This window comes from Sycon ciliatum, chromosome 8, assembly GCF_964019385.1.
Source record: "Sycon ciliatum chromosome 8, ocSycCili1.1, whole genome shotgun sequence".
In the NCBI taxonomy this organism is placed as follows: Eukaryota; Metazoa; Porifera; class Calcarea; order Leucosolenida; family Sycettidae; genus Sycon; species Sycon ciliatum.
This window is the reverse complement of record NC_088650.1, coordinates 19,648,352-19,669,857: the sequence shown is the minus strand read 5'-3', so window position 1 is coordinate 19,669,857 and position 21,506 is coordinate 19,648,352. Positions and strand designations below refer to the sequence as shown.

General features: G+C 45.9%; 1 protein-coding gene and 1 non-coding gene across 2 annotated transcripts; both read right to left on the bottom strand.

Annotated features, from left to right (window-relative positions):
* Positions 1–283: 283 nt before the first annotated feature.
* On the bottom strand, positions 284–20,842 carry LOC135822246 (Na(+)/H(+) exchanger beta-like). Its single transcript, XM_065334971.1, has 20 exons — positions 20,463–20,842; positions 17,604–17,649; positions 16,847–16,888; positions 16,282–16,344; positions 15,353–15,434; positions 14,520–14,547; positions 13,472–13,584; positions 13,063–13,209; positions 11,971–12,082; positions 11,483–11,564; positions 10,883–10,978; positions 8,606–8,727; positions 6,227–6,300; positions 5,587–5,715; positions 5,078–5,224; positions 4,581–4,723; positions 4,175–4,325; positions 3,574–3,669; positions 1,902–2,131; positions 284–1,360 (listed from the first exon to the last, which is right to left on the bottom strand). Exons 1-20 carry the CDS (start codon positions 20,698–20,700, stop codon positions 1,084–1,086), a joined length of 2,418 nt encoding a protein of 805 aa, XP_065191043.1. The 5' UTR covers positions 20,701–20,842; the 3' UTR covers positions 284–1,083.
* Positions 7,408–7,479, bottom strand: Trnaa-cgc (transfer RNA alanine (anticodon CGC)). Its single transcript has one exon. It is a non-coding gene; the product is annotated as a tRNA-Ala (tRNA).
* Positions 20,843–21,506: the final 664 nt, after the last annotated feature.

Sequence of the window (21,506 nt, the reverse complement as noted above, 5' to 3'; positions counted from 1 at the left end):
TTACGTAGAGCGAAACCTCCCTAGTGTCAGACAAGGAGTGCCCCAACCATGCAGTACGTGCATGACTATGTGTGTCATTCTGCTAACTGGTAACGTGCACGCCGGGGGCTCTCGTATCTAGGCTGTGAAACCACGCATGCAGGGACTGATCAAGCAGAGAATGTCTGAGGCATACCATGGTATACCTACGTGTAGCTGTATTCTCTTTCAGTCCCGAGGAAAAATCACTTTCAACACACGCGCGCACCCCCCCCCCCCCCCCACACACACACACTGAGCGGTCTTTCTGAAGTTTTTATTTTATTTGTCGGCATAATGAGGGTACAGCAATGCATGATATACTCGGCATTGGTAAAGGCTGTACTTGTAAATAAAACTCTAGCCGTCCTAGTTGTCTACCGAGAAATGAGAACGCTGGTATGTTTCCATGGGCTACCGGTATGTAAAAATAATTAATTTGCTGAAAATCTGGTCAAGTTGACACATACAGCAAAAACACGGCACTTACGAACAAAGCAAGCAGTGCAAGCTTTGGCAGTCCTCTGGCCATGGCGTTAAAAGAGATTTGAATTTGAAAATGATGAAAACTACTCGCCGAGGAAAATCATTAAAATAAGGGGCAGCCATCACTGTTAAAGGTGGGTGCAAATAACAACGAGGAATTTGCACAGATTGTTTGGAATTAGCCCCACTGCATTGTTACAGCTGATAGCGACTGTATAGCAATGCTTGCTGACTAAAGCTGGGCGCATGGGCATTGGGGTCTGCAGCATGCTGTGCGGTGTTCAGCATATCGCGTGAAGTCACCTGTGCTCCAAGCACACTATGCCAGGCAGTGGTGGTGCTGAGGATATCTCAGCGCTCACCGTCAGAATGCTTACCACCGGGACGCTTACTCTGAGCGCGGCCAGACTGACAGAATGTATCTTGTATGCTGCCAGAAAAAATCGTTGGAAACACGATGGCAATTCCAGCTACCGACGGGAGCATTAGCAAGACTCAACAAGGAACATTGGTCAGTTCTTGGCGGCATGGTAAGCTTTGTGTAGACCCAGACTGGTGGTGGTGGTGGTGTGTTGCAGGCTACACACTGTTTCTCGTGTCTGAGCCGCCATGCGCGAGTTGGTTGCGTGCACCGATCCAGTCGTCGTCGCTGTGCCGGTCCTCCAGCTCAAAGTGAATGCTCGGGTCGGACATTGTGGCGATGGACATTTCCTCGTCGCTCCTGTGCATGGACATTGCATCTCCCTCACTCATGACACGGCGCTTGGCATTCGCCATGCTTTGCTGACTTGGCCTGGAGTCGCTACTACTCATTTGATTGCTGGTGGATGCAAAGCTTGGGGTAGTCATATCGATACTGGCGGCACACAACACAACACAACAAAACAAAACACAAGAAGAGAACACACGAAATAAAGTGGTCAGTAGCGAGCGAGTCAGTCTGGTCTGGCTCAAAAGACAGTCTGGTCTGGCTCAAGACATGATGATGGCAAGGGAAAACTTGGTTTTTGGCACTTTTCGCACAGAAAACGGTAATATCATCTACACGACTGAGCTACCCCCAACTGGCCCTGTTTGCACATGACTGACCTGCCCCAACTGACCCTGTTTGTACATGACCTGCCCCAACTGGCCCTGTTTGTACATGACCTTCCCCAACTGGCCCTGTTTGTACATGACCTGCCCCAACTGACCCTGTTTGTACATGACCTGCCCCACCTGGCCCTGTCTGTACATGACCTGCCCCAACTGGCCCTGTTTGTACATGACCGACCCCCCCCCCCCCCCCCCCCGACTGACCCTGTTTGCACACGGCCAAGCTTTCCTGATTGACTATGTTTGTACATGACTGAGCTACCCCCAACTAGCCCCGTTTGTACAAGAACAGTTTCACTCACCTGGAAGGTCTGCTGAAGGCCACGTGACGACTGTGGCGAGAGCCGCGACTGCCCTTGCCGTGGTGCATAGCACTGTGATGGTGATGGTTGTGATGGTGATGATGGTGGTTGTGATGCGACATGTGCGCCTGCGCCAGTGCTTCGTGCATGGCTGCATTCCAGCGCAGCATTCTCAGCCGCTGCTCCAGCTGGTGATTGGAGATGTGATTGCGGCTGCGCACGCCACACATCTGCAACAGAGAAACGGGAACACCCAATGCAGGGTGAGTGGCTGAGACAGACTGCATCCTAAAAGTGGACTGTATGTGGTACTGTATAGAGCGTGCAAAATATACAGGTACATGTACTCAGTTGCAAATCATGCCCATAGTGTTTGGCAGGTAGGCCGCACCGCCACGACTGGATCAACTGCGCTGATCAGAAGCTAGTACACGTAGTCATGCAAGATGATCGTATTCACAATCACACTGATGAAGAGCCAGTACTGTGTACAAACCTCCGAGACGAAATGAGTGTTGCTCTGGTTTTTAGATTCACAGGGCACCTATTCCTCACCCAGCCTTTCCATCCCAACAACGTGTACAGATGACATCACAATGACATCACAATGACATCACAATGACATAGCGTGCACACAGACTACACTCAGGGTATGCAATTGATGGCCTGCTGGTGAGTCGGCGGATTCGCTAAGTATACAGCATGAGTCGGCGGTTTTGCTGGAGCTAAGGCCACACCAAGTTTTTTCATTGTTTCTCGTCACCGCGCGCGTACCTTTCTTGAGGATTGGACCAAAAAAAAATCTCGCGTCCCGGTAAACACGCATAAAAAGGCGTTGTAAAAGTACGCGCGGCGTCAAATCTGGAGTGCAGTGCTAGTGCACGAACCGAAGGACGACTTTTGCACCGTGTATGTACGCATACCGGTAGTTCAAGTACCACGCCACCACACGACCTGGTCGTCTTCTTTGCTACACACAGTTCCGGTACAAGTCAAGACAGTGCATGACAGTGCACCGTTTTGGACTGACAGTGTTCCGGGCATCGGTAAACTTGCGGCATTGCGGACTACAAGCACTGTGAAGTTGCCGTGATTCCTTGAGTTCTATATCAGTTCATCTCGTCGTGGGCGACGATGGCATCTGAAATAGTCAGCTTCGCTGTGACTGTGGATAGCAGAGAGATACTTTCTTGGAACGCAGATAGAGGAACACATCGAGGTACAGGTGCAGGAGCCTGGTTTTCTGGCTGTATGTTGCAATTGACTGTCACGCGTGGTGTATAGTCTGATTTTAGGTCATAAATTGGGCCTTTGTAGTGTAAATAGCAGATTTTGTTTTTCAAACCCTATTTTGTTTTTTTTTCGCCCGCCCGCGTTCCTTTTGAGATTTTCAGGTGACGAGAAACAATGAAATAACTTGGTGTGGCCTAATGCTTATCCGCTTTGCCCCTCCATAAGAAAATCTCAACTGATGAATCCAAGTGATGATGTAATGGCATAACCTTTATCACTACAATCATGTACTTCTTTTGGAAGTACCAATACAGTTATACTGCATCAACATACAAGGTGAGAGAAAATGACAAAGTAGATGGCAAACCTAGAGTACATGTACTCTGCTGTGCACTACAGCGGAACATGCGCATGCAATGAGTTCATAGTGCTGCGTTACCTCCTGTAGTTCATTGCTCGCGGATGGCACAAACAGCTTCTGGATAAAGTCATCAGATGTGACCCCAGCATCGCGTGCACCTACGTCAGATAGACGCTGATAAACCACAGGGAAAAACAGAACGGAAGAGACAGAATAAGAGAAGTGAAATACACACTCCTACACAGTCTGATGCAACTAGGTACCACACGGTCCTCTGTTTATGAAGACCGGTGAAGACTGGCGAGGCATACACATGTACGTCAAATGGTGACAGACTAACGACAACACAAAGGAATTCTTTTGTGAGGTTCATGATAAACAATTGATTACGTCACATGGGCACGATCAGCGTCGATCACATCAGTGTTCCTTTTTTCATCGCAAATCCCTTACGAGCACCCCCACACCCACAAATGCTCACACAAATGCACACACAAAGGCACACACACACACACACACACACGCACACAAACACACACAGATGCACACACACACACATGTGCACATGCACACACACACACGTGCACCCACATGCACACACACGCACACACACACACACGTGCACATGCACACACACACACACACACACACACACGTGCACACACACACACACACATACCTTAGGTGCCAGCGGTGTTCTGCAGGATGGCTCTGGTGCTGCTTTCAGGTCCGATCCTAGGCAGGGCACGCGCAACTCAGATGGCAGACATGGTGTAAGTGGCTCTTCTGCATTGCTGACACTATTCAGTGGATCACGCTGATGTTGGTACCTTTGAAGAGAAGTTATGCAGTCACAGAACACAGAACATATCATTGATGTAAGCAGAACAACGAACATATCATTGATGTAAGCAGAACACAGAACATATTGATGTAAGCAGAACAACGAAGATCACAACAGACCATTTTAAAAGTACAGTAGAATACCGATAATCCAACTGTCCGAACGTCAACTATCCGAACGGTCAACTATCCGAAATGCCTGTTTGCTTGGATTGGACAATGACAGGCAGCAGCAGTCTTACCCTCGCAGATGAACAGTCTTGGCTTGATGATAGCACGTCCTCTCTATCTGACTGATCAGAGATTCGGCGCCCTCTCCGTTTTTACGGATGAAGAATGGTGTCAAGTACTTCATGTCGTAGTATGCCATTAGCTGGTAAAACCTCTGAGAGAACAGCAGATCGAGCACAGAAGACAGCTATTTACCATAGTGACTACCGCATGTTCTCCACTAAAATCTCTCTTATTTCTCAATGAGCACAGAGCGGGTTTTTCTTGCAACTAAGGTTTCACGCCGTGCGATCCTCAGGCAACACAATTCTAAGACAGATGTGCCACATGCGACTTGCGACACCTGCGACTGAGACACGCGATTCATGACATACCAAGTATTCTGTGAACCGTGTGTCTCACTCGCACAAGTGTCGCAAACCGTGTCACAAAAAGTGGTGCAATCCCATACACTGTACTCATACCCAGACCAAGGACAAAACAAGTAATAGTGGTGTCATTCTCTCACCTGGTCTCCGATTTGTCCAATGATCTCCTCAATGCCAGCGGTGATATGATCGATAGTCCTAGAGTGTATGATGTGATTAACCGTTGGATCATCTTTGCTCTCCTTCTGGACATGCAGGTAGTTGACTAGAGGCTTGATAGTTGTTCCCTGCAAAGTGAACAGCAAATCCACACGTTTGGGTCTGAGTACTTCGACGTCGTCTACCACTACCTAGCTGCTTTCTGCATCCGCGACCTCCCAGTAAGCCAGCACAACTCCCTCCAAGTAAACCAGCACAACTCTTGATGTGGATGCGATAAGTTGCACAGCGATGGGGATAATTCGTACAACCCAGGGCACACGTGCCACATCCATATCCCCGACCCCCCCCCCCCCCCCAACCACACCCACCCGTACCAGGCCTTGCGTAGAGAAAAGCCAAAAGGTGTACCAAATGCACACAGTCATGCACAGTCATGTACACATACACACCCACACACTCCCACACACACACACAGGAACACCCTAACCTGAACAAAGACTGTGAAGACAATGAGGCAGAAGGCAGCGGTGAACATGGCATCCTTGGATGGAACGTGAGACTCGTTCAGTAGTAGCACCAAACTGAACGAGACAGCACCTCGCAATCCACCATAGCCCTGAAAAAGAAAACAGATGAAGCAGTACTATATTGCATGGCGCAGCTGTTTTGTCCACACCACCATGAGAATGTAACCCCATGAGTGTGCAAATCTGCATATGGGGTCTCTGATGGCAACAACTCACATCACACAATCTACATTCGCTGCAAGTACGCTTCTACAATGTACCAGCGGAAGTTAATGTGCACACAAGTATGGATCTGTCAGCGATTTTGTCTTCTGGCCCTCATGAAGTGTGCTATCTGTACTGCTCAATTGTTTGCTACAATACTGCTTGTCAGTCAATGACAGTCACCCATGCATAAACAAAATGATGATGACATTATGAGAACAGACCTGCATTGTACATATTGAAATGACGTTTCAAACTAACTCTGGTGTATTCACAGGATACAGAAGCACATGTACTATGGTAATTATTGGACATGACATAATAATATCTTTATGTGTCAGTGATATCACACGAACATCTGAAAGTGACATCAGACATCACTGTGCTGACGCTTACCATCAAAATCTGCTCCGTCTTGGAAATCGGGAAGATCCGATATTTATTGGCCCAATAGGTCAGAGCAAAGGTGCCTGCCATGAATTAGAAAGAGGAGAAAAACACATACCCGAAGTCACAACATACACTGTCTTGGCTTATCGGAGACGGCAGCCGTGCGAAGACACGCTAACACTTGCCATTAGCCGCTGGATGTCACGCCTCGCGTAGCGAATACTACAGAGTGGTATTTGTTGACATGAGCAACGGGTTCTATCGTGTTCGTCATCGGGTGTTGATTCACGAACTTCAGAACATTCGCATTGACAGTGTGGCACTGAGATGGTTCGCCAACAACCTCAACGGTAGAATTTACGGTATCTGAATCACATGGTGATGAAACGAATGTACTCGAGGCGTGCCACAAGAATCAGTCTTGGGTCATTTGTTCTTTTGATGTGAGGCATGTGCCTAGGATATTCCGGCATGCTCAGTCCTAGCAGAACGCTGATGATATTGCTTTCCATTTGAGCACCTAGTCTATTGAAGCTGTTCAGCGTAAGCTGACCGATGAACTAAATGTTCCGAGTACACACCTTGAGAGCGTTGGACTTGTACTGAACGCTAAGAAGGCAAAGTTCATGGTACTGCAGAAGAGGTCGATGCCTGCATGCATGTCACCCCTGACCATACTATCAGCTGTGGCAACGCTACAGGTCCACTTTCCACCATGGCACGCTACCTTGGTTTGTGCATTGACGAGCATCTTACAATCGAGGATCAGACTAATGGTGTATGCATCTCTGCGTATAGGGAAACTAGAGCCTTCTGTCGTTGCCGTCAGTTAGCGGATCATGCAACTAACCATATATTTCATTTGTCTGCAATACAGTCCACCATTGAATATCGTCATAGCAACGAGGCTTTGTGCTGCATACCTCAATGTGAAAATGGGCGTTTCCTGTATGTGCGGGCTCTGTCAAACTTTCTATGGGATATGTATACGAAAAGTAGTTCTCGTGGGACAATTCCAAGCCCTTCTCAACTAATCCATCCCTACCCTTGGAAAATACCGTGGAGGTTCAAAGAGTTTGGAAGAGACTTTCATTTTTTCCAACCATAGCTTCGAGATCAGAGTAGTGCACACCCTTGAGGTGACTATTAAAATTATTCCCAAAAAAGGAAAGAGAAAGAAAAAAGTCTGGAGGTTGCGGGATTTGAACCCGCGGCCTCTCACATGCGAAGCGAGCGCTCTACCACTGAGCTAAACCCCCAATACATTATTCTACAGTGACAGAAGTACTAAGATTGGGAGGGCACATGCGATAGCTCCTGAAGAATGAAAATTCTGGCATCGGTTCCAAAATTCAGAATGCATGGATCACTACTATATAAGTACATTAACTAGTGCAGTAGATATTGGTTATAACGTGCCCTTCTGATTTTTCACATTTTATCACTATAACCGGTATATCACTACAGGCGATTTTCAACTGCGCGCGTCCCACATACACATTATACACGTGTGGGTACTCGATCGCGCTAATGTAGCGTACTGATACGTGATGGATGCTACTGCACCTTCTCCAGTCTAGAGTGAAGAACTTCTTGGCCCAAAGGCATCATCCAGGAAGCACCAGACCAGAATACCCTATGACAACACACATGCGGCTCCAAGTCGAGACATCAATGCCTCACACTCGTGTGTTGCTATCACTATAGACGATAATTTTTCTGCACAAAGAGGTGTTTTGAATGGTGATTCTGTATCCTTATAGCCGATTTATCGCTATATACGATATATTGGTTATAATGATAATTTGACTGGCCTTTTCTGGTTTTGCTTTTGATATTTTCATTTTGTATCAATATAGCCGGTTTATCACTATGTCCGATGACTTTATAACCGATATCCACTGTATAGTGAACAGCATCTTCATGAAATGTAGAACAAGAAATTGGGCACGTAGGAAAAAACAACTTATATTTGTTTATTTCCGTGGCCAGGGGCGCAAATATTTCGGCGAGCTTCTTCAATTTCAAAAGTTACTATTGTGCTCATTGAAGTAAAGCATCCTGTGCCAGTGTACTGCTCCCCAGAAACAGGTTGTCATAAAGTTGTAATTAATTATAAACCTTCGAATCCCTGCCCAGAATCCAATCTGATGCAACAAGACTTGCAGGTGGCTACACAACTTTGAACTATGATAAATACAACCAGAGCTAGTGGTTGCTTCAAACACCCGAGGCGAACTGCGGTAATTGAACAATATGATCGCGAATCGAATCGCAACAAGGAATAGCTAACTGATGGTCAAAAGCTGGAATCACTTCACCCTTGATCGTAATAAAATGCCACGTGCCTTCGCATACACTGTACAATGGGCCAATGGCACTTACCAATGAATCTGAAGAGGAAAGCGAAAACCAAAGTGCCCAGGACAAGGCCAGTATCCCAGATGAAGCGATTCGTCACCGCTTCCAGCCCGAGGAAAACAAATATGATGGTCTCGCTGGCAGCACTGCAAAGTAGACATTGCAGAAAATGCCAGAAATACAAAACGTACATTGTCCAAGTGTATGTCGGGCATACCAACATGTGAGTGTACTTGAGTGCGGGGTAGACCTGGGGCTAGGTTGCTGGGCTGCACGATTAGCGCCAAGAACACGTCTTGAACTCACACGTTACATTGTACTGCAGGGCAGGATTTACTCCAAACCGCATAGCAATTGCCGAGAATAAGTCTTGAAGTTACATGTTATATGTTACAGTGAATATAGCTCGTTTCAGGAGACGCAACTTAGAGCCACTCCTGTTCTCATATGACTGTGTACATGGCCAATATAAAATCACATTCGGATGATTCCTGAGATCAGGAGTCTGACCAAGCCATCACCCACCCTCAGGTTGCAACAGAATACAGTAAAACCTGTCTAAGACGACCGCTCAAGGGACCTTCAAAACGTGGTCTCTGTAACCAGGTGGTCTCCTCCACCAGGGTCATTTGACTGGAAAAAGCCTCCCTTCGCCATGGTTTCAGTGGTCTTTTAGGACAGGTGGTTGCCTTATGTGAGTGGTCGCATTGACAGGTTTTACTGTGCAATGGAACCTCACAGTATACCAGTGCTGTCAACCTGCTCGGTCTGATTTGCGTACTCGGACTGCAGAATTTCCGTATTTTCCAGAGTTTTTCAGTACTACCAATTTTTTTTAATCCCATGATTTATAATGTATTTTTTGCGACATTTGTAGTCTTAGCAAGGCTTGGGGGTGCTGTACCGGGTGCTCAGTAAGTCGCACATGGTCTTGGTCCCAGGAAGTAATGCGTCACACGAACTGTAGCCTAGTGTAGGACAGCCAGCAATGCACGTACATGTAGATCTACACAGCCCTTGAAAGCGTTGTCACTGTCTGAGACTGAGGTTGCAGTCAGGAACACTGTTTTTGTCGCGAATGGCACCACCATTTGCGAATCTTTCTTGTATAGTACGTTGTATTATATTGCGTCGTTTATGTCTCTCTAACTCCCATATACTTCAAAGTAGGATCTGTGCCTTTTATGGATCCACGTCCTGTATGAATCTGCGTCCTATATGGAACTGTGCCCGTTATGTCTAGGTTCCATATCGGATCTATGCACGCTTGTACGTGTGCTTGTTTTGCTCTAGGTCTAAATATAGATAAACCCCACATGCGAGCTTTCCATAACTATTCAGTGTGTACTATGAGCTTGTTTATGGTGTCTCTTGCATGCGCAATCTATTTCCATGGAAGCTAGTTTACGTTACCTTCAGCATTGACTTCCATGCACGCTGCCTTGCACACTTCAAGTGCAGAAATGTAGTTATAGCTTCTTCGCCCCTTTTGGTGTATTCTATTTGTTGCATTGCTGCGCGTACACATAACTGCCTGCGTGCACGCTTTGGTTTGGCTGTGGCACACAGCCACCTTTCATCATTCTTTCCTTTAGACCTCATGGTGGTCGCCACGTAGTTTGGTCTGTCCACAACCAACAGTCAACAGTATGATAACCGTGTTCTTGTAGCCGACATCATTATGCTCTCCCAATCTGAATCAGTTTGATATTATAACGTCTCGGCTACAGTTTTTAGCGCGATACTAGTAGTAGGTCTACTCTGCAGTTTTATGTGCTCTGCATGCAATTATGTATTATAGTCATCAGGGTTCTAGCCAAAGGGGGTAGGGGGCGCAGCGCCCCCTACTCTGTTTGCTCGCCCCCCCCCCCCCCTGTGAAAAATTGGCGCCCCCTACTCATTTTTTCCCGATTTTCGTGTTTTTCATGCATAGATGGTTCATAAAGGCTCATTTGTCTGGGGTGAAGTCAGGGATTCGCCCCATATACGTTGCATTTGGCGTGGCAAGACAATATTGGACAGTGGAAAAATGGGATATAGGGTAACTGTTTCCCATGCCCACCCCCTACTATGTTGACCTGGCTAGAACCCTGGTCATGTACATGTAGAAAAAACTGGTTGGTTCATAGTCAGCTGATCCATACTTCTCAGTTTTCCGTACAATTTCAGTCAATTTCCGTACTGCGGACAAAGGAGCGAATTTCCGTACAAACTACAAACACGGAAAAATACGGAAGGTCGGCAGCACTACAGCACTATCACATGCAGGGATAGAAAGTGCACACTGTACAGCAGCAATACCTGCTCATCTTCATGAAGTACTTGATGGTGATGCGACTGTTGTAGGAGATATTCTCGTGCAGATAGTGTCTCATCACCAGACCGCAAGCTATAGCACTGACACGGACACAGGGATAGGTAAAGAGAATGAACTCACAAGTCAGTATAGACCGTAGTACCGGCGCAGTTCTACTTGTAATATCAATAGTCCTTACGGTACATTATTCTGTACAATAAAAAGTTTAAAATAACAAGTGCAAGTCCAAAGGCGATCATGTAAAATGTAAAACGTATTGATTAAACCGTATCATACATGACACACAATGCCAATCAAAGTATGTTCAGGGTTAATTCAACTTGGACACAGCACGTCATCCTCCGCACAACAGTTGGTGAGCCTCATCGACACATAGTCATAAAGTTCGGTTGTTCCATATTACAATTGCATCCAGATGGAGTGGGCACTAGGTACGGCTCGTGTGCTACAACAAACCTTCTTACTGATGCCACACAACTCAAAGTGGTGCCATGAAAGTGACATACATGTGGCCAAGCATACATGTCGGCGTGATGAAAAATCACAGCAGAACCTTTGGAGGTGTTGGATCACTGCAGACTTACGCAAGGATTCCGGAGAAGTGGAATATCTCCGCACTGAGAAAGCTCAGATAGCCACAGAGAAACGTAATTAGAACTTCCAGAACTGGACAAGGAGCAAAGCACACGGTAGAGCAGTTTGCAAGCTGCTTACAATATACCTGTAACAGTTGATAATGGTTAGGAGATGCTGGCTGCGGCTAAGCAAAATCCGATCCCACATAGGGAATGGCACAGGGAATGGCATAGTGGTACAGGCAGAGAAGAAGCGCAGAGTTGATCTCGCAGCCACATAATGCCTGGCCCCTATATGCTGAGGGTGGGGGGTCAGACTCAGGCCTGAACTGTACATGTAGGCTGTACAGAGGCAACATGTCCACAGCACACACAGACGGGCACCACTAGCACGTGAAGAGTGGTACAGCCTCACACTCACAGCGCTTTCCGATACTAGCCAACTAGGAACAGAAGTCACCATCAACAGGTCAAACAATCCCTGAAGTGTCTCTTACTTTGGACGCTCTCCGTAAATCGTGTGATGAAGCTGGCCACTAAGCCAAACAGCAAACCAATGACAAGACCACCAATACTGACTGTGAAGAACGACACAAACGCCAGTATGATCTGCAGTAACATACACATACATACACAAATAAAAGCAGAACATGCAAACTCTAGACTCCATACATACAGAGAGCGGAGCCATCCGGTTTGATAGAGTCCTCAATGTTCACAGCAGTAGAGCTCCACTGTATATCACACGAGCCACGGAGCACACGTGTCTGGTTACACTGTAACTAATACATGTACAGTCAGACCTCGCTTATCCGGATCCCTCGTCATCCAGACGAAAAACGTTGGTTACCGATTTACAGCATATGTCATCCATACATGCAGTATGCGTGTTCGATTATCCGGTTCCCTCGCCTATCCGGATATTTTGTGGAAAACAGATGTGTGCGGTTGTGCAAGGTCTGACTGTAGTTTCATGACAACTTGACCACATGTGTGGTGCTCTGTGATTCATGTGACACTGTACAATACAATGTACGTGTACTTGTCAAGTGAATAGCTGACGTGTGTGCCAGTGAACGGTTACCTGACAGGGAACATCTTGCACTCTTGTAAAGAGAAACCCGACATGCCACATAAAACTCTTTTAATACTTTATGAGTCATAAGCCCTTGACAGAAGGTCAAATACTATTGCTCAGCCAAAATGGTCCCACACACATGAACCCGCTCACACCAATGAAGCTCCAAACGCAAGAAGAAGGAAACACAGCCTGGACACTAAGAGAAGCCAGGCATAGCTAAACTGTCATTTCACTACTGTATATAACATGCAGTTTTAGGTGTGTTAAAATTTCGGTGTCACGGGCCTGCCAGGTTTCAGGTGTAATGTGGAATTAGGTGACCAACATTCCCTTCACATACAGTGCATACTCTAGTGCCCTTTCGGTATGATCTAGATTTAGGTGCCTGGTTTCTGTACCGAAGTAACCAAAATTAAAGTTACACTGAAAATAACGTGCTATACAGTATCAATACATCAACAGAGTGTGACACAGACAGATTCAGAAATATGTATGCGAGGTGACTCACGTCGGTTGCCGTGACCGCTGGCAAAGCAACAAACGTTTCCGCCGACTGGTACAAGACAACGCTCACGGCATCGTTCAGGATCGACTCGCCAAAGACGAGGATGAACAGCGATACGTTGACGTGCACCTCATCAAAAATTGCCAAAACCTTCAGGATCAAGCAAACAGAGAGTCACACAATACACCTGACAATGAATTAACCTGCATACGCATCCGTACAGGGCACACTATGCACGCACCCATGCACAGACGATCACTTCCCAATAGCGCAGAGGAACGGCATGATACAAGAGGATCAAGTGCCGGAGAGCTCGTGCTTGAAACATGGCTACAGGCAGCACACCAGGTGTCTATGATTATTATGAGGTAGCAGTATTGAGTCGACAGAGCTTCCTTAAAAAATATCTTACAGCAACAGGGTCGACGGCAGCAGAAATGGCACCAAACAGCAGGCACTCGGGAAACTCAAACGTCGTTGTGACTTTGATAGCACCCACGGCACGTAGCGCGTATAGACCAAGAGCTGAGGCACAAGATATATACATAGATTCATGCATGCGTGCATTCGTGCACGCACGAACGCACACACACACATACACACACACACAAACGCAAAGACAGCCAGCCAGACACATAAACACACATGCAGAGGACAGAAGACAAGTTTCAAGTAGCCAAGGACAGTGAGCAAGTGACTGGACTTAAAGCACTCAGGCCTTTTTTCAACATTAATCACATTTCATTACCTGCGCTGACTGAGCCTATTGTGGAGACATCCCTATGCACCCATGCACTACTGTAGACGCCAGGTACAACTGATGGTGCTGATGGGAGAGTGCTGTTTCGCCTAATGTGCTAGTTGTCTGCAACCTAGGTAGTATGCAAGGTCAAGCATGTGTTTGCTGCCATTTTAAGACCATTTAAACGGTCATTACCAGGTGGTAGGATATCAAATTACCAACGCTACAGAGGTTCCAGAGTACGATTTTTCCTGCCAGAATCCGTTGAGGCGCTACGGATTCTTTATACGTCGTTTTCGAGCAGTAAAATGTTCCGGAATACGAAACTTATGTCTTTGCCGTCATCATGGTCATTGCCTAGGTAACGATCGCAAACACGTCATATTCCCGCCCTATGCCTTTTTATTTTGAAAATTTGTACCGAAATCAAAATTTCCCGCGAAAACTTTTCTGCACTCGATGGCGCAAAATCTTCATACGAAACATGGTTCGTATGAAAGCAAGTCCACACGAATTCTCCGTGCCGAAAAATCGTACGGAGAACGCCTCGAAAAAATCTGTAGCACCCATACGGATTTTGGCACGGAAAATCGTACCCGGAACCTCTCTATTAGTAGCAGCCACCTTTTTCAAAACTAGCACACCTTCTTCAAAACTTGCACAGTATAATTAATCAGCCTCACTTCAGAGTATGATCAGAACAAGACAGGCAGCTTACCCATAGCAAATACATTCCATATGGTTCCCTAAAGAAGCACAGATAGGCAGTAATGAAAAAAAGAGGTAGCAGATAAAGAAAATTCATTAGCTGATGACCGTCTTCAATGCTTTGCATGCACGAGTACATGTGTATTGTACTAGAAGTACAGGGTACAGTCAAGTGGTGTGCTTCACTGTCCGAAGAGTGCTCAATGCCCATGTAGGGCATGTTCTGGCTGCCCGTTTTGGATCCATCAGTTGCCTGATGATCGTAGTAATACGTGAAACTCAGAGTTGTAACAAAGCTTTCAAACTCTCTCTTGTGTAGAAGTACAGGGTATATATTTGAAAGCAAATGCATTACAATACTATACATGCCAACCGTTGCAAACCTGAGATCGGGACAATGACATACCTAGGTATGAAAATGAATACAAATCTAGCTGAGGCATGCGGCAAATGCACTTTCGGGTGCCTAGCATCACCCTGCGAAATCGGGACGGTCCCGGCCAGATCAGGATGGTAGGCAGGTATGCAATATTCAGCCAGGTTTTGCAAAATTAGGACAGGTATGCCATGGCAAAATGTATGGAGAAGCAGATCCAAAACCCAGATTTTTGAGATTTAAAGTGGGGGTTTGATCCTCAATTCGGCCCAAATCCGACTTTCAAAAGCCAGCGGGCCAGTTTCCTATGAATGGACTGTAGTCCTCTTCAAGTGCACACGTGTGCTACAACATTCAATGCTGGTCAGGCTTGCCACATCAAGTGGTAATCACCTGGCCAAACACATAACATGATACGGTGCTCAGCTGTGCATGCTTTGAATCAGGCGAGCACCCGGGCAGCTTACCACAACGGCATAGAGCAGAATAGTGGTCAGGTTGTCGAAGAATGCACGGCGCTTCATGAGGTAACCAGCATCCAGCATGATTCTGTCAGCAAAGCACAACCAGCAGCGAGTGAAAAACGGACACATAGACATGGATGTGTCATTCAGAATGCACACATACGATTTATGCCCAGAAAGATAACAGAGATAATTCCGTGCTTCTACATGTACATGTCCCTATAAATTCAATAGTCAAGCGCCCAGACCGGTTTTACCTAAATATGGCAACACCTGACTTTTATGCAAGTATTGTCATGACAAGGTGATGAGCTTTCCCAGCGTCTGCAGAGATAACCGTCGAGACAAAGAGCTTCATGCTGCACAGTTGCTCTCCGTAGTTTACCGAGCACGAGCAGCTATGTACCAAGCTACGTACCTAATACGCCGCTAACAACACCAGTATACTGCAGTGCACAAGGACCTAGCCATTGCTACTGCAAGAGTACTCAATGCTGCAAACCATCTATTATATAAATGTTCCCGACACTAGATGTTGTTGATTCAGAAAAGTGGAGCAGTTAGTGGCGTTTATTTTTCACGATTCGGACACTGTATGTCAGTCTACGTAGTACAGGTCAGGTACTAATACGTGTAATCACACAGAAATTTTGAATTCGCGTTGTCCAATTTTCGCAAAAATGAGAACATTTCTACGTCGTAAATATCAGGCGGTTCAGAGTACTACGCTGTAGTACACAAATCTGCAGAGCTGTTCGCACAATACAGTAGACAAGCGTGCCGGTTGCAATAAGACACACACCCATACACACACCCATACACACACCCATACACACACACACACACACACACACACACACACACACACACACATACACACACACACGCACACGCACGCACACACACACACACACACACACACACACACTTACGGTGGCAGGAGGTAGAGGAAAAAGAGGTTGGGGGTAAACTTGATGACTTGAGATGACGTAGCTCTATACAGCAACACCACAAAACACCACAAAATGACATTGTTGCACAAAATGACATTGTTGCACAAACCCATCACATGCATGACTCCCAATCTACTGATACTAGAGCGGCGGGAGATTTAGATAGGGACCAATACAAATGTGACTGCACCATCGGCAAGTGGAATTCGGCTCTTTAGTCGTAGGATAGATTGGCGTAGATGACTTTCACGGCATTTGGATATAACCACCCAAATGGTGGACCTACGGCCGTCCCTGCTGGATACATGTATGTGTGCGTGAGGTTAAGTTAACTCTGTCGGTGGACTGTCTCTGAATGGCAAAACTGCTATGGCGATGTTGTAGTAAGTTAGTTAATGTTTGCCACATGCACAGCCTATGATCAAGCCAAGGCAGACTGGATACGACACAAATAACATTGTAGCTAAGTGTGATCAACATCTTCACATAACTGCTGAAGTAGTGTTTTTTGTGTCAGATAATGACTACACACAGTTACACTTACTCTATGATAGCGCCCACGATAAGACCAAAGATGATCAGCATACTGTAAAGAGAGAGACGAGATATAGGCACAATAACTTACACCCGTATCAGAGGAGTCCGGATAAGAGATGTTTAAGTAGACTCATAATGTTGTATACAGTCAACCTACCCTTATAACGATAACCCCTATAACGATATTTTTCTGCCAAACCAAATCACTCCATTGACTTTTGTATACAACACCTTACCCTTATAACAATATTGCTATAACGATATTACCCCTATAACGATATAAAATGGGCTGATCACCCAGCATTTTTCTATTTTATAACAATATCTAGCAGGGAATATGTAGAGTCGACTATTCAGGTAGGGCAAGCTTCACTTGAGAAGCCGCTGGGACATGACGAAATGCAATGGGGGCACCAGTAATGCCTTGTTGTGTACACAATGTGCATAGAACATACATGTACCTTAGTTTTGATGCTATGAAGAGTGTAAAAAATGAACAAAAATCATGCATTATGACGTACATGTATGAAATGAACCAGTACCCTTATAACAATATTACCCTTATAACGATATTTCTTGGTCTGACGCAAATATCGTTATAAGGGTAGGTCGACTGTACATGCAAATAGTTGAAGAACGGCATGACAATCTTGCGACTTTAGCAGCCTGCAGACTACCAGTAATTCTAGGACATGCAACCCAGTGACTTCAGCAGGTCGCAGACTAATTCCACCCAACTTGATTTTAAACACACACACGCCTACCATGATTCAGGTGCCTTGGATGACAGCGCTTCCCATGAGTGGAACACTAGAGTTACAAGCAGGACACAGCAGCAGGCATGGACGATATCATCGACGGATACTTACCAAGTACATCAATCAAATGCACACTCGGTGAAAGTTAGGTTTCTATATATGGAGAGGAGAGGAAGAGTTCTTTACATTTTATTGGCCGAATAGTACTGTTCACAATTTGAAATAGTTTCTATAACTGTTTAAAAAAATGTAGCAAAGTATATCCAGCAAGGAGAGGAAGCTTTGCTACTTGGAGCTGAATGTCGACAGGCCCAGTCTCTTGCTCTGTTCTTAAACTTCACCTAGTGTTCCCAGTAAAAAGGCAGTGGCCTGTTGGGACTCACCTAGTAAAATAATAAAAGCTACTACCACTAGTTGCACGTTGTTGATGATCAGAAAGCAAACTGGTGCGTCAAAACAGATAGTCTGAGCATAAGGGAGAGCAAGGTGAGGAGGCAAAAGCAATAGCGTGCACTGTGCACACATGTGCAGGCAATACGGTGGTGGATTGGCAGCCACACAGGTGGCACTGGCAGTGGCAGTTCTCACACAGATGTGCTAAAAACATACATTATAAATTCCATGCTCGTGGGCTAAGGTGGCAAAAAACCCACACGGAACAAACAAACAGGAGACAGGCAGCATGACTACAAAACTATTGTCAGTGATTTTTCACGTGTAAGTCACAAGGATAGAACTTGTTTCCATGACAAATGTGAAACTGTGACTTGCAACAGACCTTTCTGTCCCTGCTGCGTGAAAAAAAGATCTGGCAGTATTGGAGCAGGGGAGCTACATGTGCCTACTTATGTATAGTAGAATCGCGCGCCGAAGAATGTCAAGCCTAAGATGCTAAGACCGCTACAGCCTTAAGTTAAGAATGATGATGTCGGTTTTCCGGCAGGTTTTGTCACACATACACGCATGTATGTAAAATAATAAGCTCCCTGGGAGATTATTTACTCTTGATGTGATCAAGTATGAACTGGTTCTAAGAACACGATGTAAGAAGTAAGAACGCAGCTGAAAATCAGAACGTCCCTGGCTAATGCCCTGGAAACGACGGTTTTCCGGCAGGTTTTGTCACACATACATGCATGTATGTAAAATAATAAGCTCCCTGGGAGATTATTTACTCTTGATGTGATCAAGTATGAACTGGTTCTAAGAACACGATGTAAGAAGTAAGAACGCAGCTGAAAATAAGAACTTCTCTGGCTAATGCCCTGGAAACAACGCTCTTGGGCGCATGACTCTCCTGTCACATGTGATCACGCACATGACAGTTCTATCCTGGTGCGAGATGCTGCTGCATTGAGCTCAGCAGTGCCATACAGTCAGGGATTTCCTACACATCCTGTGGTTGTTTCCCCCAGGTCCCCAGCCTATGAAGATTATGGGAATGAGATTCATATGGAGTGACCAACTAGTGCATATTTGTACGGAGTGACAAACTAGTGCCTGTATAGATGTGGTGCCACAGTTCTGCCACTTCATACAAAATCATATCAAATGATGACGTAATCAATAACCTCAATATCCTATATGCGATTTGTTGACAGATGTCACATGATAATTATGTGATACCAGGGCGACCTGGACTCATGTCATTTCATACTCGCTAAAAGTGAATTTTCGCCGGTGGCTACAAGATATGGCGGATCCTGATTTGATCGACTTGCACGCCCGTCAGTTGGGTTATGCGCTCCTCCTGTAAATGCATGTCTCCCCGAAAGATGCAAGCTGAGCTGGTTGCTCAGTCTGTCCCCGGGAAAATAGCTATTTCACAGATACATGCACAGTCCACAATTTGGACTAATTTTTAGAAGTTCTTTAGGAGATACGACCGCCGGAACTCCGAAGCAGTTTTTGATTGGTCCGGTAGTATTGTGGCCTTTCATACAGTTTGTGTATCGATATAGTGGATACACATGCCAGTGTGTGTATCGATATGGTGGATACACATACACATGCCCCTCCATAGTAGTAAACAAGTGTTGGTGGCCAAAAAGTTGGTCCGGCCATAACTAGGGTTGAAACCATTATACCAATTACTCGGTAATCGATCGATAATTCCTTAACAATCAACTAATCGTTACGTTATAGATTACTCGATAGGGATTCTGAGCCCAAAAGGTGCCGAAACCCCAGTTTTTGTGAAGTTTGGATGAGTTTCCGCCGTGAGTATGCAGTTGCCAGGGGTATGGTTCATGTTCTGAGGTTCAATTGCCTCCAAAACTGCCATGTTTCGGAGCTACTCTTTCACTAATGCAGATTTTTGGTATTATGAAGACTGACATAGCGTGTGGAAACAGAGTCATTTTGCATAGAATTCTGACACTATTTGCAAACGATTATAATCGAATAATCGATCGAGAAAGAGTAATCGATAGGTGAAAACCCACGATCGTTTCAGCCCTAGGACTCATAACCTGACCAACCGGACCAGTTCCGACGGGCCTGGGAGAGATGAGCCGCTTTCTGGCAGGCAGACCAGTAGGCAGTAGATTGGCCAATTCACATTCAAGTTTCCCTAAAGGAATCACAAATTCCCCACGTCGCATGCTGCAAATCGAGATTTCCTCCACGATTTTCCTGGGGAACTGGCTATTTTTTTTAAATATTAACAGCAGGGCCTAGGGACCTTTTGGAGAAAGTGCACCTTTTGCATTATAATGTATTTGCTATTTGCCAGCCACCTCACTTGACTTTGCCCTATGTAAGAACATGCACAGTCATGTAAATGATACAATATCAGCGGATTGAGTACTAAGAAGTAAATTTTAGCGAAATTATCTGTAATCTGGAAATGGGAAATCTTCTCACATAGTTTCGCTACTCCTGCCACGAAAAGAGCCATGCCGAATGTGTAGGGCGTTCTGACACGGTCAAAGTCGAAGCGAGCCACCCGGATAGAAGCATGGTGGTTGTCATCCGGGCTCGTAGAATTCTCATCGCCTCCATTTGTAATTACTTCGGCGTCCACGCTGCAGACTCCATGCTCCAAGAGGAAACATAAGGAAAGAAACACGAGAACTTTCCATCGAGATCTAGAGAGCGGCATTGGTATCGGACAGGTGTTTCACCCAACAAAATCTCGGGCAGTTACTATCAGAAGGAACATGTGCCATGTGCCACTTCAAATCCGAGTAAACCACGAAATGCTTCTCACTCTCAAGTCTCAGTTCTCGATCTCGAGTCGTGCATGCTTTGCCACCAAAGCCAGGCAAAGAGTACAAACACTGAAAAACAGTCGAAAATAAAATTAAAAGATGACGACGCCACGTGGCCAGGCTCGATTTGGAAAGGGAAAACCACATGCACGTACAAGTGTGTAGATCTCGTGCAGCTTGCCAGGCAGAAGTGAGTTCCGCGTTCGAAGGGCATCTCACTTCTGTCGGATCTGTGGAGTGTGTGGAATTCCACCGGAAGTGAACTAAAGTTTCTTGACACGTGACTCCAATCTGAGTTCTGTAGCTGAGCTGATGCCCTGCATGCACTGGCTGCAGCGATGCTCGCTCGATCGACGATCGTACTTCGGAGATCCGCACTATCACTACGTTACGTACGTAGATCTACATGCCGGTACCGGTACACCAGTACGCAAACTGCACTGCATGCATGCGACTCAGCTCGCATTTCTGACATTTTCTGCATGCACACCACGCACAGCTTCCGTGCCGAGATGCCCTTCTTTCAGCTTTTGTCTTTTTGCTACTGACTTTCATTTTTTGACAAGTCACCGCCGGCGCGCCCTTGCTTTGCATCGTGTTTTCTGCGAAGAACACGCACTTTTGTCTTTGTTGTTTTATGGGCAAGTAGCTGCAGTGTCAGTACGACAGCAGTGATCGTTGACTTTACTCTTTAGTT

Bases quoted from the DNA above. Each gene is read 5' to 3' on its own strand.
- LOC135822246 (XM_065334971.1), bottom strand. From the start codon at position 20,700: ATGCCGCTCTCTAGATCTCGATGGAAAGTTCTCGTGTTTCTTTCCTTA. The intron at 17,650-20,462 runs GTGAGAAGATTT...TTGTAACTCTAG, and splicing joins GGCAGGAGTAGCGAAACTAT to TGTTCCACTCATGGGAAGCG. The intron at 5,225-5,586 runs GTTAGGGTGTTC...TTCACTTTGCAG, and splicing joins TCTTCACAGTCTTTGTTCAG to GGAACAACTATCAAGCCTCT.